This window comes from Ascidiella aspersa, chromosome 9 (genome assembly GCF_963924565.1).
Source record: "Ascidiella aspersa chromosome 9, kaAscAspe10.2, whole genome shotgun sequence".
In the NCBI taxonomy this organism is placed as follows: domain Eukaryota; kingdom Metazoa; phylum Chordata; class Ascidiacea; order Phlebobranchia; family Ascidiidae; genus Ascidiella; species Ascidiella aspersa.
Window position 1 is genome coordinate 19,768,484 of NC_139455.1, and position 18,385 is coordinate 19,786,868.

Sequence of the window (18,385 nt, forward strand, 5' to 3'; positions counted from 1 at the left end):
ACAACACTTTGCTTTAGTACAAAATACAAATTCTATTAGATGTGAAAAAATTACTTTCTTGCCTCAAAAATCGTTTTATTGTCTCAAATCTTACACAGATTTCCGTCTTGTTCGAAAACTCGTAGTCAAAGATGGCGTTGCATCTCGATACTACAGACAAAATTTCAAACATTTAGTTTTAATGGTAAGGAGAGAAAAGCTCCCGAGTCACTGGTCCCTATGATCCACTGGTCCCACATCTTCCCTAATTCTCTAATTACAATTCCTATGTAATTTTAAAAAGCTAAAATAAAGAGTTGTCCAAGTCTGCGCACAAGTTTCGCGTTTAAAAGGATGGGCCTGTGGCACATACCTGCTTGCACCAGAGGCGAAAAGATAGAATGGTTGGTAAAATGCCTAGCAAACGGTTGAATGAGAAGTAAGTAGCCTTTTAATTCCGCTAAGGGAGTGTTTTGTTGAGTGGATGTGGTACAGTAGCAGAGTAAGCGAATTTATATATCATACAGACTCAACAGACAGACTACAATTGCACTTTAACCGATTTTAGCGCAAGGTAACATACGATTTATGAATTACCGTAATAAAATCTGAACTAATTATTTCACAACTAAACGGTGGTCAGTGGTTGTAATGTTTGCCTCACAAACAGAAACAAGGATCCTATGAGGGTTGACCAGGTCTTAATTTGTGTCCTACTGTATTACAATGAGCTGGCAAGGTTCATGAAATAATCCTTTAGTTAACAATTGTTTTCTCTTATTAAGTCAAAATGTCCGCAAGATGATAAGTGCAATAACTTTATAAATAGCGAGTTTTCCACTCCGATGTCAAAGTTAACTGCTTTATTAATTTTAATTGTAGTTTACTTTTATGACAATCATTTGTTTTTTGGCGAAAAGTTTCCGCGCATGACCATATGTCAAGCACTTTTCGTTTAAAAATGGTTTCTTGACGAAAAATTACCGCCATAGCACACACATTTCCTGCCACTCCGACAAGGCCTGCTCAAAAGCAGCCGTTGTATATCTCGTTGATGGTTTAATTGCGAACTTAAGACACATAACTCATTTTGCTTTGTTTCTACAGAAGATAAAGCGAGAACAATGAACACTTGGGGAGTTCGCGCGGTCGGCAAGAAAAGCAGTCGCGCCATAACGCCGACAAAACGCTGTCCGCTGATTGGTCGGAGCGCGGGTTCGAAGGTCAAGTAGTCCCGCCAAGCGGCGTCCTTCTGATGATGACATCACGCCCCGCGCCACGCGGCTTTTGTTCGAACGACGAGCGACCTCACATACACATAAGGGTACTTTTACACGGTTACACAAGGAATAATAACACGTATTTGGGATCTCGCGCCGCGGCGCCCTAAATGCGTCCGCGGCTGCCGCTTCTCCGCGCGCGCGGCACACACGCACACACCGCGCGCACAATGGACGCGCGTGGGTTTAGAGTGGGGTGAAAATGGGGTAAGTGGGGTTACGACGCCTTTCGTACATTGCCGGCGCTCGAACCAGGGCGCGGTGCCTCCTCCTTAAATCTGCTGGTGAGGTACGCCGCGTTGCCGCTTGCCGCTGCGCTTGGCTGCGCGGATCCGCCCGGCGCCGCGTCGTTATTGTTCTCGGCGTCGGACAGAGTCGGCGACGCGGCGAGCCCGGGCGTCGCGTCTTGCAGCGGCGGCGTTTCGGCGCTCGAATTCCGGCTGAACGTCTTGGTCGCCTCTTCGCTGCTCTTGCGCCCGGCGTCGGCTTGCGCGGTCGGCGGCGGCGTCGACGAAGCGGCTGGCGATGACGTGTACTGCGACGTTATGGACGGCGTCGACGACATGGCGGTGACGTCACGCGTCAATGACGTAGGCCGGTGCGTGGACACGATGGGCGCCAGGGCTGTGTGCGTCGAGTTGACGTGCAGCGGCGAGTGGGTTAGCGATATCACTTCGTCGTAGGTGGGCGGGCGGCAACCGTCTTCGACGGATTTCGGCTCGTGATTTCCGGCGGACGCTGCAACCGCTTCCCGATCCCCTTCACCATCGTCGGGCGGGCCTTGAGCGCTGTCGTCCCGCCGAATCAGGTTCATGGACGCCATTCGGACCGTGTGGATGAGGCGCACCCCCCTCCACCATCGCTGTATCATGCTGGCGCTAACTTCCTCCTGTTTACGCCTTAGCGTGGTGGTGATTGGTTCGTAGGAGGCCTTGGACGGATTCGAGGCCATGAACTTCTCCTCCATCTGGGAGCGGAGTCCCTCCAGCTCGTCTGAATCTCCAAGGACGCGTTTGGTGAGAGCAAAGAGGACGTCCAGGCAGTGGAGGCGGTCGCCGCTGACCATGGGCAGGTCCATGGCGATCAGGCTCCGGTTGTTGGGCTTGGGGACACGCAGGGGTCCTTGGAGGGAGTCGACGCAGTCCGAGAGGTTGGAGAAGGTGATAAACTGGGTCGCCTTCGGATCGAAGCGCTCCCAGACCTCGTAGAACATCTCAAAGTCTGCGGCGGTCGAAGTGTTAAAAGCGAAAGATAGTATTTACGTTTTTCTTACAACTTGGAGAAAATATTTTCTGTTTTTAATTTAAAAGTCGGACTCATTCCCTAGACAACATTTTTGAACGATTAAAGCTGCTTTTAGATTTAAAGAGAACCCTAATTTCACTTGAAAGTTAGCGCCATTTAAGTTCCGTTGTATTTCAAGAGCAAGATTTCAGCTTAAAAATCGGAATTTTTTTCCATAAAATGGAATGCCATAAAATAAAAATGAAAAAGTTAGGGATGCTCTACTTCTTTTGTTTAAAAGTACAAATTTCACTACTAGGGGTGGGCAGCCTTTTTCTAGTCGCGGGCTTAAACCAAACTCAGAAAGGTCCCCGCGGACACACATCTTCTTTTAACAACCGCAATGAATGTTAATCAGGGATAAAAAACAAAGTCTTTTGCAATTGAAAACGGTCAAACTTTATGTTACACTCGATGCAGAGATAAGATTTACGCAAAGCGCCAAAATATTGTTTTTACGTAGTTGAAATAGCAAAAAAAAAACACATGAGGAATGGCCTCGTGCCTAGTTTGTAAAATAGGTCTCAAACCGCATGGTTTGCGTTGGTCGGCCGGATCTGGCCCGCGGGCCGTAGGTTGCCCAACACTGGTTTAGCTATTTATGTTGTATTGTTGTTAAATGGTGTTTATGATCACTTTTCTTGTTTCTTAAAAGCCAAATATTAGTTAGAAAATACTAATTTTACAATTTTGACTTAATTGCGATCTAAATTGAGACAAGCAAGGCTTCTCTGCAGCTCTACCAATAGTTCTGATAAACATAATAAGTGCATTTATTTCACCCCACCGCCCCCTCCTAACATACGATTTATGAGTTACCGTAATAAAAAAAATTGACTGTTTCACAACTATATGATGGTTATAAAGTTTGCCTCACAAACAGGAACAAAGACCCTATGAGCGTTGACCAGGTCTAAATTTGTGTCCTACTGTATTACAATGAGCCAAGATTAACTGGCAAGGTTGTTGAAATAACCCTTAAGTTAACACCTGTTAAAACAAAGAAAAAACACATGAAGCCTCGTACCGTCTTCGCCCAGCGGATCGGTGCTCTCTTCAGTAGCGACGCCGAAGTTTTCCAGGATGATGGCGATGTACATGTTGACCACGATCAGAAAGGTGAAGATCAGGTAGGTGACGAAGAAAGCGATGCCAGTGGTAGGGTTGCCGCAGTCACCGTTGCCATTCGGGTTTCCGTTGTTCAGGTGAACGTTGCAGTACGGCGGCGAGTCAAGGATGGGGCTGAGCAAACCATCCCAACCTAGACAAGTCGAAATGTTTTCATTGAGAGTCTTTTTGGCCGAAAATATATGAAGCGTTTTCTCACTAAGCATGACCGCAATGCTCATGAATTATTCGTTTTCGATGGGGTTTAAGATTCAACAAAAACACTTATTTGTATGACAATATAAAAAACAATTACTTTTAATTGTAATAAAAAAAAAAAAACAGAAGTAGATACACAGCTTAGTTTCAGCAAATGCACTTATTTTATGACAATTTAAAAAACATGAAGGCCTACTTTTAATAAATCAAATATTTTTGTAAGTATAGGTACATACTACATAGCATGGATTCAGCAAAGCACTTATTTTTATGACAATTGGAAAAACATTTATTTGTAATAAATTTAATATTTTCGAAAGTAGGGGCATACAGTTTACTTGTTGTTGAGAAAAATATATGATTGGAAGACATTTTGCAAATGACTTTAAAAAATACTTAAACAGTAAGCTTAAAATATACCCGCTGAAGTTGTGATCATGAACAGACAAAGGAACGAGTTTCCAAAGGTTTCAAAGTTGAACATGTCGTCAATCCCGGAACCTCTATGTACGTAAGCAAACTGGGACATTCCAAAGATCGAGTAGATAAACCTGCGACAAATATATTTCAATTGTTGTTGGAATGACATAAGAGGTTGTACGGTATTATACCCTTTCAGCGTTTTCGTAGCGTTCCTGACAATTTTTGTGGATAATTGGTGGGAAAATAAGCCAATATATTGTAATATCAAGAAAAAAATTGTTTTTCTTTTGAATTATCAAGTCCTGATACTATTAATAATTTTGTCGCTTTGTGGTTGAACACGAAATAATAAACCTACATGACAAGAATCAGAAGAAGTCCAATGTTGATGAGAGCGGGCAAAGACATCATGAGGGCGAACAGCAAAGTCCGTATGCCCTTGGCCCCTTTGATTAAACGGAGGATTCGTCCAATACGAGCAAGGCGGATTATACGGAACAGCGTCGGCTGAAAAAGCAGTAAATTTAATTAGGAAAATCGTAGCCTATGCGCTTTTGTTTATCGAAAACCCAATCAGTTATAATTAGTGTAGAAATGTTGCTTTATTTGATGAGTATGTTTTTACAAAATACACGAAAAAGTTGTGTGCGGACTTTACCAAAAAAGTATTTAATTGATAAAATTCGCCGGGCCTTAGTATTTCCTGGTTGAACAGTCCAACTTGTCAAATTTGTGCTCAAACACGCAGTCTTAAATGACACCAGTAGCTTAAAAAAAAAATTTACTTTCTTATTTTGTTTTGTATTTGCAGCCTTATATGAGTAAAAGGCTGTATGCTTATCCTGTTGCGGACAAAAACTTAAAATATTATAATTGTGTAGGCTGTTGGCAGTCTTCTCGTTCACCTGTACAAAGTATTCCTTGATCAGTTCGCTCATTGTGCTTCCGATGATTGACAGAATGACGACAGCAAAGTCAAAGGCGTTCCACGGATTTTTGAAGTAATGGTGACGCAGCGCGAATATCTGAAAAAGAAAAAAGTTCGCTTTCAAGTAACGAAAAATAAAATATATAAACTAAAGAATTTATAATACACTGAAAACTATCGCAGACTAATAGAATCTGACGAACAGTAATGCAAGCAAGCCGGGCTAGAAAAATACCCAGCCTGCGACGAGGTTTGAACTCACGACCTCCGGCCATAGCCGCTTTTGGTGTACTATTGATGCGTAAGCCGTAATCGTTGGTCAAAAAGCAGCTTCAAAAGAGCTACATAACAGTCGATAAACACATGTGTGTTATGTATCTTGCATTAAACAACTTAAATGGCAATTTTGCGGAGTTAATATACGTGTTTGGGCTTAATGTTTTAAACACAAATATCTGAACGCGACAAACATACATTTAAGTACAAGTATCTAGAGTGACAGAAAAACAAAAAAACAAAAAAACGATGGTCATGCCGTACGAATGCAGTAGCCTTTGGAGCATAATAGTTGAAGGTTGGAGTAAGACGTAATAAGAATATCAAAGCCCATAGAGAAGTAGGTATCATTTTGAACGTTTCGAATAACTCTTTCTTGAAAATGAACAGACAGTTATCCGAAACGTTCAAAATGATACCTACTTTATGGGCTTTAATACAGTAGCCGTTTTGCATCAAAGATCTAGTTACCTTGATTGTCGCCTCGCCGGTAAATATGGCGACGAACACGTAGTTGATGTAGGAAAGGACCTCGGTGAATTCGTGAGTCATGTTGTGAGACTCGATCATCATCGTGAGCATGTTCGTGATGATTAGCAGCATGATCGTGATCTCGAACATCTGATGCGTGACGATGTCGAACACCCAGCCCTGGAGCTTGTTCTGAGGGAAGAAAATTACCAGCAATGTTTAATGTCTGAACGAGGTCTTGTCTTGATTTTACATGTTGGTTTGTCAGCCAGGGTTGTTCTGACAAAACAACAGGCCAGAAATTTTAACGGTCATGGGTTCGATCCTCACGCCAGTTTTTGTTCTTAACGTGCACTTTTAAGCATAGATGGTTTGATTTGAGGTTAATATATTTGTATTTAAATAAACGGTTTTCACGATATTCGATTGGAAAATCTAAAATCTGCCCATCTTTCCTTATAGTAATGCTGGTTTGACAAATTTATTTCTCAGTAAACAAAAATGCAGTAATTCCCAAAAATGCTATTTATGTTTAAGTCTAACAAAAACTGACAGGGATTCTCCTAATATATTTGCACAAATGCCACTTGATTTGTTATTTGTTCAAACAGACTTAAGTTATTTTACAAATGACTTGACTCGGACTTGTTTAGAACACTGTTATATAATATTCTTATAGTAAAAGAGTTTTTTTGTTTAGTATACATTAAACATGTTTTAAGCTAGTCACGATTATCCAGTTTGTAAGCTCCGCAAATGCTAGTTGCGTATACCTTTGGCCGCGGAACGGGCTTCTGTGGTTTCTTGGAGCCTAGCTTTTTCATGGCGTTGTAGTACTTGCGCTGGTCCTCTGTCATGAATATGTCCTGTCCGCCGAGTTTCTTCTTTTGCTGGTTGAAGTTGTCGATGATCACACCGATGAAAAGGTTCAGTGTGAAGAAACTGCCGAACACTGTGACGCGAAAATACATAAGGCTTGTTAAAAAAGAAAACAAACCTATGTTATATTGTGAACCAGGAAAGTGTGCATCGAATCACCCACTATCCATAAAGTTCGCTTTAACGCCTTGGGGAACATTTTTTTCGTAATGGGTCGGTTTACAAATAGTCCTTTAACACTTGGTCGGGTAGGTGTATTTCAAGAAGTTATTAATAAAATGCAACTGACTGCTGTTAGAGTATCTATGGGGAAATATGGGAAGACACAAACGATATATTAAAAAGGGATCGCCTGTCGCTGTTTAAAAGTTGAATGTTGATGCACACTGATGATATTTGAATTGTTACGGAAACCTTTTTTAATTTTCCTATGTAGGACCAAGTCTCCGAAGAGTGTTCACAAGCAAATTTCAATTGTGCCGTCGTTAGATTTTTTAATGGCAATTCCTTGCCGGATTTTTTTGTTTTGATAGCTGTGTTTATAAAGCTACCATTTATTATCATGGCCTGAAGGAAACTGCCAGCGGACATGACCCCTTTCAAACTGTATTTATTTAAATCTAAAATTATAGTGTAATAATATTGTTTTTGTGCTTCGCGCGAATGTTGTTTCTACTATCGTGACTGTTTTTTCAAGAAAATCCCTTTGCGTCTAAAATAGGCCTTGCTCGTAGCAAAGGACAATCTTAGCCAATGCATTTTTTCGCGCTCACTATACGTTGCCTTTCTAATTGTCCCATTTTAAATCACTCTTTTTGCCAAGGAAAACAATTATTGAAAATATCACATGGCGCTCATGGAAATACAACAAAAATATTCGAGGTTTATGGCTCCCTTAGTTAAAAAGTTCCTGAGGCCTGGTTTAGCAGAATTATCAAATAAGAAAGTTTGGCCTCGGTATCAGCACCACGCAACCCTTCTTTGTCAATAAAATTATGATTATCACATATACGTGTGTGTGACACTTTCAGGCAAGCTACAAGTCGTCTATCATTCAAGGGAAGGTCGAAATGTTTAGACCCAGTCTTTGCGATTTAAGGCAACCGTGATCTATAGCGTACCGATAAAAGCGACGAAGTAGAAATAGTAGTAGAAGTTCCACTCAAATATCGGCTGTTTGTCTTCCGCAGTGTGATCCACGGCGTCGTACATAATTAAAGTCCAACCTTTAAATGTGGCCACCTGTGTAAAAAGCAGGTTGTGTAACGCGTAAGTTTTAGTAAACGGCAATATACGGTTTTAACTTCAAAACTAAATGTCTGGCCGAATTAAATTGGGCTGCAGAAGGAAGACTTGATCACATTCACTATATACTGATCGGCTTTTCGTTAAAGAAACTAGACAATGTTTTGATGACCGCCATGCTATGCGTTTATTATACCGAACTTTTTTAGCATTTCAGTAAAATTCGTACGTAGAATAAAATGTTTCCATAGAATCTCGCCTAAAATTTGTGTATTTTTGCATTATTAAAATGATGCTAGATTTTTTTATGTTTTACCGAAAATTCTGAAGAATACCTGGTTACATACTTATTTGTTCAGCGGCCAAATTTTATTTACTTGCCTAAGATGCAAACTTTCAAATTGTAAAGCCTAAATTGAGATACTTTACCTGCAGCAGTGCCAGATATCCGGCGAACGCGTTGTCGAAGTGGACTTTGCCGTTTTTCCAGCGAAATTCGGGGGATAGCTTGGTCAGATTGTTGCACACCGCTCTTCAGAAAAAAAATATTATGGGTTTGTTTAAGTCGTTTTACTCTTTAACGACTAGTAAAAGACCATGCCCGTTTTCAGCGCCCGCGTGACAAATCAATGAACCGACGCCAATAAATGTGAAATTACACGATTGAACACATCAAACCAAAAATAATGTAGAAGCAAAATCAGTTACAAATATAAATGTAAGTAAGGTATTGACTGCTACAAATTATAATCTGTGGTGATAGATTTAACCAAAAGTGGTACTTTTGTAAGATGCTTTCTAGAGTGGAAATTTGACGTCAACGCAAAAAAATGCAAATGCTAAATTTTCCCATGCAAATGCTCTAAATTTGATCACCAACACCCTTCTAATACTATTTCATCGTTCAACGTTAACAAACGAATCATATAAAATATCTATTTTGAACTTTAAATCTCTTTTTTAATCCTTTTGGACCTTAAATCTTAACTGAAAAACGCACCCAAACCGTCCCATTTAAACAAAATACTTTTTAAACATTCTTGAAATTCTGCACAGGAGGGCTTTGACTCACTTGTTTATCTCGGGATAGGTAACGTTGTTATAGGTGAAATTAAATGCCGGGAGCCTTTCCATGCTGGTAATGTTCACGCACTTCCAGAACTTGCCGGCGAACAGATTGACGCCCATGATCGAGAAAATAAGCCAGAAGATGAGGCAGACCATCAGCACGTTCACAATTGAGGGGATTGCTCCGACCAGGGCGTTCACGACCACCTTAAATGCGAGTGTATGAGGTCACAATGCAACAGTGTACTTTCTTTGAACGGAAAATGTTAAACATGCGTTTTGTAAAGGTCTATACGTGACAACCACTCAAGGCTTTTGAAGAAGACAAAAAGCGTCTATTTTTTAAACGAAAACGTCGTCAAAGGAAGTTGGTAATCCAGTGAATTGCATTATCAAACTCTTTATTCGTTATGTCCCTATTCTAAGAATTACAAAACTTACTTTTCAAAATTTGGCAAACTATCTTTTCACTTGGTCCCTACAAAATATTTCGTAATAAGGACTTGCAGTAGTCTTCAGATCAGTATAAAGAGTAGTTTGTTTTAATCGTCCTCTGACAAACAAAATTTATGTATCTGTGCCTCATTTTTATCTGGTTGAATGCTGAAAAGTTAATCATGCAATAGAACAGGTGCTGGCAACTCATATTTTTTCGACTTTTTGTATTATGTATTTTTTACCTTCATTCCTTCAAATCTCGACATTGCTCGCAGTGGCCTTAACGCCCTCAAAGTCCGTAAGGACCTGATGCTCGAAAGCTTGTCCATTCCCATCGCCTCGGCGACCAATCCTACTATTGAGATCTGGAAAAGAAAAACGTTTTAATGTTTAACTCTGATAATAACGAAATCAGAACTTCTAACTTAAAATAATGTAGTGCTGTGTGTACAAAGAGTCTGTATCTTATCAGGTATTTTGACCTGTGGATGACCCTTATTTGAAAAATTGATTGGTTAAATATACACTAATAGTCCAATTAGGCTTCCATAGACCCTAAAACTAGTTCACGTATCCCCAAGGGGTCAATGGACCCCAGTTTAAGAACCCCTGTGTTAAGGGATGATTGTAATTTACCAACCTAATAAAAGCAATCCACTTACCCCGACGATTAGGAAGTCGAGCCAGCACCAGGCGTTTGTAAAATACTTCTTGAATCCATATCCGACCCACTTGAGCAACATCTCAAAGATGAACACGTAGGTGAATATGCGGTCGGCGTATTTCAGGATGCGACGCAAGACTTTGCGGTCTCGGTAGTAGACATCTTCAAACGCCTGGCGGCAAAACAGTGCCAAGTTAGCGACCTTATCTTAGGGTAAAAGCGGAAAACTTAGGTTAAAACAGCTTTGGAGGCCCATTGTTTCAAAGAGCAATGACAACAGCTATCAAGGCTAATCGGCAAACTCAAAGGGCCAGTCAAAAATTTTATAAAACTGGCGGCTATTTACTATATCGGCGACAAAGAACGGAGATGATTTCAGACACCCTTTTTTTAAATTATCAAAAAACCTCGTATTCTTTTTTTTTAATTTTAACCTTTGGAAAAAAAATATAAAAAACTGTAATTAATTACATCAATTACAATTTTCGGCATTAAAACTCCAATTTTCTTAATATCAATGTATTGAGCCAAAATTTTAGTAAATTACAATTACAATTAGAAATACAGAGAATGAGTATGCCTCAATTACATTACAATTACATTAAAACCTGTAATTAATTACATCAATTACAATTGATCCAACTCGGGTACTTAGTTTAATCTCAACCAGTAAAAGAGTAAATATTTCACTCACGAGCGCCGCGCTGCTGAGCAGAATCATAAGTATGATGAAGGACTCGAACCAGGGATGCTCGACTATACGGAAGCAGACCTTACGTGCATTCCACCACACTCGCACAAGGCCTTCGTCCGAGGACGGGTCGCAGCATTTGAAGCGTGCCCGCCATTTATCCGGCCAGCAGGCTGAAGGCTCGTCCGCAAATTCGTCTGTTCGAAATAAAAGAAACCGCTTGATTATCAGATGCACTGTAAACTGAAAAGGTGGAAATATCTAGCTTCGCTAGTGGATCAATTTTTATGCCCCTGGGTTATATTTTTCGTAAACCACCCAAAGGTGGATATAACGTTCTAACTTCCAGAGCGGATAATGCTGTTTACACCCTATGTTAATCCACCCCAAAAGGTGGAAGAATTGTACGAATCTACCCTGATGCGCCAATGTTTTTATCTTTTAGTCTTTCCGGTGAGTTTTTTTTTTTTTAGCTGTCGGTGTGTTTGCTCAACTAGATCTTAGCGTATAGAATTTTTTAGTAAAAAAATGATTTTACTTCTACGAATGAATGCCAAGGGTACTGTATTAAAAAAAAAGTGTTTACACTTTTAGAAAGGCTTTGTTTGAAAAATTGAGAAAACGAAGAAAAAACTAACCGAAATTCCGGTATGTTGAATATGTAGAATTCATATACATTAACATTTTTAAATATAAGTTCTATAATTTATAAATGAAGATGTAACATCTACCAATATTTTCAGTGGTTTTGTTGTTAATATCTTACCTTCAGGGACAGCTTGCCTCTCAAGATCGGCTTGCCTTCGCTCATATTCACTGTTGCTGATGGTTGACGCGTCTGAGTTGCTTGAGAAAGATTTCTAAAACAAGTATTGATTTTATACAACGCTTTTCAACGTTGCCAAAGACATATTTGGATGGCAGAGTTAATGCAAAGTCTCTTGATATGTTCCTAGGTGTATTTTAGACTGATGACTGTAAGTTTTTTAAATACTTGTAAGTTGTCAATGTATGGTATTCATTAATGTCCAACTGTACAGCGTACGCCACGAAATTTTTTGGCGCTCTTTGCGTAATATTGTATACCGCTTTCCATATACCACGTAATTGCCACAGTCTGGAGTTGAACCTCGAACCTAAATACCTATTACCCGGTGTACAAGACAATACGCCGCAAGCAAACGCCAACAGGGCTGACAAGTAATTGGAACCAGTGTTAACTTACGTCTTATTGGTAAACAAGCACAAGTAACTTACGTTTGTGATGTCGCTACACAGACTCGAGTTGTCCGAAGCGTTGTCACTGTCTCTATGCTCGAAGTCCGATTCTATGGCGGCAATCGGCACGACTATTGTGTCCTGAATGAACAACAAAAAAAAGCTCAACTAAAAAGAATTGGTAAAAAAATAAAAATGAATTTAAATTTTTTTTTTAAATTTGGTAAAAAAGTTGTAGTCGATGCCAAACACCAGTGTTGTAATGACTTAAATCATTGACTTGACTTGAGTGCACTTAAGTCACTGTTTTTAAATGACTTGACTTGACTTAAGTCTTTTGAACAAATGACGTGACTTGAACTTGTCATTGTGTCAAATGACTTGGAATTAAATTAAGTGTTTTTCATTAAAATATATCTCAAGATTTGCACATTAAACACTTTTAATGCTGTATATTGCGTTTGTGTTATTTTTTTAGTTACATAATCGGACGAGTTCAATAATATGACTTGAAATTACCTTGCTTTCATAATGACTTTGCTGGGACTTAACTTGTTATTTTTGCAAAAGACTGGACTTGGATTGAAGTCAACACTCACCGTGTCCAAAACGCCCTTGCCGTTACTTCGATCGGGCGAATCCAATTGAATCTCGTATTTACAGTCGAGTCCAATCGACCCGCTGGTCGCGTAAGTATCCGTCCTGCCATCTAGCGGCGACGCTTGCGAGCTCGGCTCCACCACTACTGTCACCATTTCGTTTCGGTAGATGTTAACCGCGTTCGCGCTCAGGCGACCTTCCTTGCCAAGCACCGCTCGAGGTTGTCTGTAAATGTGGGTTTTGTGGTTAGATAAGTGAGTTTTTTGGCATAAAATGCAAAGGTTAGAATTCTATGTTTCTCATTTTAAACTGATCTCTTCGGTTTTGTAATCATTTCCAGTGTTGTAAGCAAGTCTTTTTCAAGACGTTGTCATTAAAGTTATTTTTAAAGTATTAAAATTGTTACTTTTTTTAGATTACGAGCAGTAACTCACTAAAAAATAAAAAATAAATGCAACATGCAGAAAGCAAATAGTTTTTTGTGCAAAATTGAACATAAAAACCCAATATTATAAAATATTCCACATAAGAACACTTCATTTCAACCTAAATCATTTGTCCAAAACAACCTGGTTTTAATAAAGTATTTTTTTACCAAACATTGAACAGTTTGGGTACACTATGTACGGATCTGTATTGTAGCTTAATAATAAATTGCAAAGCCAAAAAGGTCGAGTAGATCGACATCCTCTTGATTAAGACGTTTCGATACGAGCTTGTATCATCTTTAGTTAACGTGACTAAGAAACAATTCAAGCATCACCTATAAGAGATGGGGCGCAATTGTTATCAGTCTTGGCTTTGTAATTTATTACAGTTTCCTTTGCAGATTTTTTAACAACATACAACGAGCCACTACTTCTAACCTGCACGTCTTGACGATCGTGTTCCTCCAACTGTGCACTTTCTTCCGGACGGCGGCCACCCAGCGGTTGATCCGGATGATGGAGAGCTGGATGCTGTTGGGAGCCGAGTCGCCGTCCTCCTCGAAACTGTCGGCGCTGAAAGAGCTGAGCAGGAGCGCCAGGAAGAGGTTGAGGACCTGAGAAGAAGGAAAATAGAGGTTGGAGGTAATATCATGATATTTGGAGCATAATGGCTGGAGGTTGTAGTCAGACGTATAAAAATATCAAAGCCCATACAAAAGTACTTTTCATTTCGAACGTTCGAATATATCCTTATTCATCCAATATAGTGAGAAAGGACTGATTATAAGTGTATATATATGTATATATAGTAAATATAAACTGGCGGTGAGAAAAACATTCGGGTGCTTTGAAAGGCCATAAATGATTTTAATCTTAACTCAACATTAACTGAAGATGATAGAAGTTCGTATCTAAAGTCCTAACCAAGATGACGTCGATCTACTTGACCTTTTAGGCTTTGCAATTCATTGTCAAGCTACATTACAGAACCGTGCATAGTGTACCCGACTCTAATCTAACCTAATGTTATAGAAACATGCCGCTTCACGGCAACACTTACCACGAGGTTGCCGACCACCTGGACCAGGAGGAAGACGGGAATGCAGAGCGCCGATATCTCACCGCCCCACCTCAAGCAATCCCACATCGTCTCGATCCACTCGCCGCACAGAATCCGGAAAACGATGAGAAACGAGTGGCTGAAGTCCTTCATGTGCCAACGCGGCTTGCCCTGGAGCCCAAGACAAAAGCAATGTAAACAAGTCAACTAGACAACACTGATGCAAAAGATGCGCTTCCAACGGGAGCCTTGTAGCACTGAATATGTGATAATGGGAATCACGTTGGCCCTTGCAAGATAAATGTCGACCTTAATTCCTGATCAGTTTCAGCAGAATGCTCTAGCAAAGCTAGCAATTCAGGCCAGAAACTATTAAAAAATCTTAAAATTTATATATACATATATATATATATATATATATATTCCGTATCCATTTGTAGTTATGTCACCGAAGTCAAAAAGTGAGAAGACTTTTTCAAACAAACGCTCTTGTTTTAGATTAGGAAACACTAAACTACGGCCCGTCAAATCCGGCCCGCTGGATTAATTAATCCGGTACGCGGCATGTTTTTTTAATGAAAATAAATTACAGTTAATATGTTGCCTGAAAAAAAAAAAAAAATCTAATTATGGATGACATTTTAACTGTACGAAATGTTTTTAAGATTTGCTACATTTTTTATTGCAAAATTATTTATCTTTTCTTTTTTTAAAGATAATCAAGTTTATAAAGTTCGACAAAAAGTTTATTTTTGGCCCGCGATCGTAAATCCAAACAGTTACCCGACCCGGCATGGCCAGGTCTTATAGCAATCCGGCTCTTTTTGAAAAAAAAAATAATGACCATTGAATAAGATCATGCTTCGACAGAGCCTTAACATTACATCAAACGAAAGGGTCCTTATCCTGCTCACCTCGACCAACGCGTATTTATCCCGGAAGAGCTGCATTCCTACCACGGCGAAGATGAAGAGGATAATGAGCAGGATGAGAGTGAGGTTGCCAAGCGATCCCATCGAGTTGCCGATGATCTTGATGAGCATGTTCAACGTGGGCCACGACTTGGCCAGCTTGAAGACTCGCATCTGCGCGAAAAAAAAGATATAACAGCGGGTTTGTTTCGGCAGCAAAAATGTCGCTTCGAAATGGCGGCAGAGATGACGCTTTTCGAAAATGCAAGAACAATCGGTCAATATAAAATTACTAAAGTTATAGTAGTGCACGGAGCCTTGCTATGCAAAGTTTGACAAACGTCGGAATTTAAATGTTATGCACATTTCCCGCGAGATAGACCTATGTGCTCACCAGTCTGAATGTTCGAAGCACGGAAAGGCCTTGTACGCCCTCCAGCGGAAACTCGAGCAGCGAGACGCTGACGATGACCGCGTCGAAACAGTTCCAGGGCTCTTGGAAGTAGTAGTAGGGGTTCAGTCCGACCATTTTGATGCAAAGTTCGAGCGTAAAGATGACCGTGAATGCCTGCGTCAAGAAAAGTATGACTTTATATTAAGGTTTTGCCAACGTGTCATACTTTCTGTAAAAAAGTAGGAGACCAACTGAATCAGTCGGCCATTAAGGTATTAAAATATAAAATGAGAACACTTTTTCCTTTTCGATTCGACAGAAGAAAAACAGGGCAGTTAACTTACGATGTTAGCGTTGTCGAGAACGTTTTGGAATGCGGGTTGCATTGGTTTGTGCTCGACTGTCATGAAGGCGGTGTTGATCACAATGCAAATGGTGATGAACAGGTCGAAGAACGGGTCATCGCAAATCTTCTTCATCTAAAAGTAAAAGGTGTCACTTAAAAATTCCGTCTCAAGCGGTTTTAAACGTTTCGTTTAGTAGCGATCAACTTACCAACGATCGAACATGAGCTTCTTTGAAATTTAAGAGATTATCGTAGAATCACGACAACCTAATATATTATAAGACCACGCATGGAATAACAAAATAAAATGAAGAAAAAAAATAACTGGAAAGAGCTTGACGGTAAAGTAAACCAAAGCAGCAGAACTTCACCTAAATATGGCCTCGTTAGTGAATAAAAGACCATCTTAAGGTTGCAAAAAACGTTGATTAAGCCGACAAAGCAATTTATCTTAAAAAATGCCTGCTGAGAACTATATAACAGATGTTTTAAATCAGACGAGGCAGGGACATACGCTGTCAGAACCTTTTTTTCCAAAAAAATTGTATTTACCTTTTTCTGCAAGTAGACCCAGCATCCGCAGCAATTCCAGATGCAGAAGATGTCGGTAAACTTGTACCAGCAAGGCCCACATGTTCGGTCGTCGTCCAGACCTAAATAGAAGGATACTTGTTTACCTTAAGCCTTATAATAAAGCAGGCCACGGCCATTATGTGTTTAAAGAAGTTAAGTATTGTTGTATGGGTACAAAGCATAGGGGCGCGGCAATAAAACAAATGACTTCAGTTACAAAAACACATTTCGTAGATGCGAGGTATAAAGTCGTCTATTCCCTAACACAAAGATCCAAAATAAAAGGTTAAACGCTTGTATTTAAAACAATAAAGCATACTGCGCCTATACGTTTAAATACTTACATTTTTACTTCAGACCTTTTTACTTTGATTTTACAATCATTTCAAGTTCGCTTCATAAACATATGACGCCATTCGCCCACTCTTTGCATGACGCAATTTGTTTGTCATAGGACGTCATTGACATATCGATTTGACAAGTATGTCTCGCAAATGCGTTACTTCCGAAAAATCGATTGCAATTTATAATTCATACTTTTAATACAAAGCTTTGGCAACAGCGCTTTATCGTTCAGGGAGTTTTATTTGCACACAAGGTTATTTAGATTTGCATTGTTAACTAAACGAAAATGTCATTGTGATTTTTGGCTTCATTACAACTATACTCCATTAATATTAGGAACATATAACAAGGTATGTGGGACTACTGTCTTACACAAATGCTCATGTTACCTACATAGAAAGCGAGCAAGGTAGGATTATACCAGTACACTATACATTATTAAATAAACAAAAAGAGTTTTTTTTAGACTTGGTTTGTAAAGCACTGTGCAATTTTTAGTTCTTGGCCCAATTCGGAAATAAAGGTTGAAACCACTCACAAGCAAAGCAATTATATGTAATTCGCTGTTGCACCATATTTTCCGAAAAACAAGTAGAATTACAGTTGCGTTGGCATCCAAAGGAGCAGTGCTGTTTACTACAGGTTTAAATTTTGCTGAAATACGCACAAATTTATGTTTACCGGCGCTCATGATGGATGCTTGGCTGAGCGCTCTTCTCTTGACAAGTTCCAGTTCGGGTTCGGTGAGGAAGTCAATAGAGGCGAGGCGTGATCTCGACCTAGGCTTCAGCGTGTCCATGTGGATCACCTCGTCGCCCGAGATCGACTGTGACGAAACAAAGGCGTGATAATGCGCGGCGAAACCGTGTTTACTTAGATACCGAAATCCAAGCAAACGTGGCGGAGATCCATTAAGAAAAGGAAAAGTCAAGCGTAGGGCTGTAGAGTCGGTTAAAAACAAACCTATAGTCCAAATCGACCAAAAAAATAAACCCGAGTCCCACTCAGGCCGAAATTGTCGATTTCGTCAAGTTCCGAAATTGGTACTGCACATGCGAACTTCGGAATCGGTACTCGGGTAGCCGAGTCCGACTCCGACTGCGCAGCCCTGGTCAAGTATACTTTAACAAATATTGAATATAAGCGTGGCATATATTTAAAAGGAATATGGCGCCCCAATATATTAGTAAAATTAGCATACAGAGACATATACTATATTCCAAAAAAGTTTGAAGCAGTGAAAGATATTAAATATAAAAAAAAATTAGGAGTACAGTATCTTTGCTTGTTACTTTAAATCACTCGGAACAAATGTCTTACCCAGAATAACGTTTTGATTATCAAATTAAATTCTATTGATTTCATTCATAAAAACAGTATATGTAACTGAAATTTTTATTGAGCACGATTAAATGAGATTACATCAAAACATTTAAAATTATCTTTGGCAATGACCTAACATGCGTAGCATCACAGGTCTTTTACATGGAGCTCACTTATTTAATAGATAAGTCTTGGCAAGAACTTTTGCAAATGAATGGAGACATAATAAAATATT

The 18,385-nt window shown here is 39.7% G+C and overlaps 1 protein-coding gene across 1 annotated transcript in view; it reads right to left on the minus strand.

Moving 5' to 3' along the window:
* Positions 1-1,476: 1,476 nt before the first annotated feature.
* Positions 1,477-18,385, minus strand: part of LOC146133475 (sodium channel protein type 4 subunit alpha B-like) — a 36,391-nt gene continuing 19,482 nt past the window's right edge. Inside the window, exons 18-40 of the mRNA XM_083397756.1 lie at positions 17,509-17,653; positions 16,462-16,562; positions 15,908-16,042; positions 15,564-15,737; positions 15,173-15,343; positions 14,259-14,429; positions 13,637-13,812; positions 12,770-12,995; positions 12,210-12,311; positions 11,719-11,812; positions 10,956-11,149; positions 10,260-10,433; positions 9,840-9,962; positions 9,164-9,366; positions 8,521-8,623; positions 7,968-8,088; positions 6,741-6,919; positions 5,968-6,159; positions 5,198-5,317; positions 4,651-4,799; positions 4,290-4,420; positions 3,571-3,804; positions 1,477-2,480 (exon numbers count right to left, since the gene is read on the minus strand). Coding sequence (XP_083253882.1) covers positions 1,477-2,480; positions 3,571-3,804; positions 4,290-4,420; positions 4,651-4,799; positions 5,198-5,317; positions 5,968-6,159; positions 6,741-6,919; positions 7,968-8,088; positions 8,521-8,623; positions 9,164-9,366; positions 9,840-9,962; positions 10,260-10,433; positions 10,956-11,149; positions 11,719-11,812; positions 12,210-12,311; positions 12,770-12,995; positions 13,637-13,812; positions 14,259-14,429; positions 15,173-15,343; positions 15,564-15,737; positions 15,908-16,042; positions 16,462-16,562; positions 17,509-17,653 — 4,422 coding nt within the window. The remainder of the gene's footprint in view (positions 2,481-3,570; positions 3,805-4,289; positions 4,421-4,650; positions 4,800-5,197; positions 5,318-5,967; positions 6,160-6,740; positions 6,920-7,967; positions 8,089-8,520; positions 8,624-9,163; positions 9,367-9,839; positions 9,963-10,259; positions 10,434-10,955; positions 11,150-11,718; positions 11,813-12,209; positions 12,312-12,769; positions 12,996-13,636; positions 13,813-14,258; positions 14,430-15,172; positions 15,344-15,563; positions 15,738-15,907; positions 16,043-16,461; positions 16,563-17,508; positions 17,654-18,385) is intronic.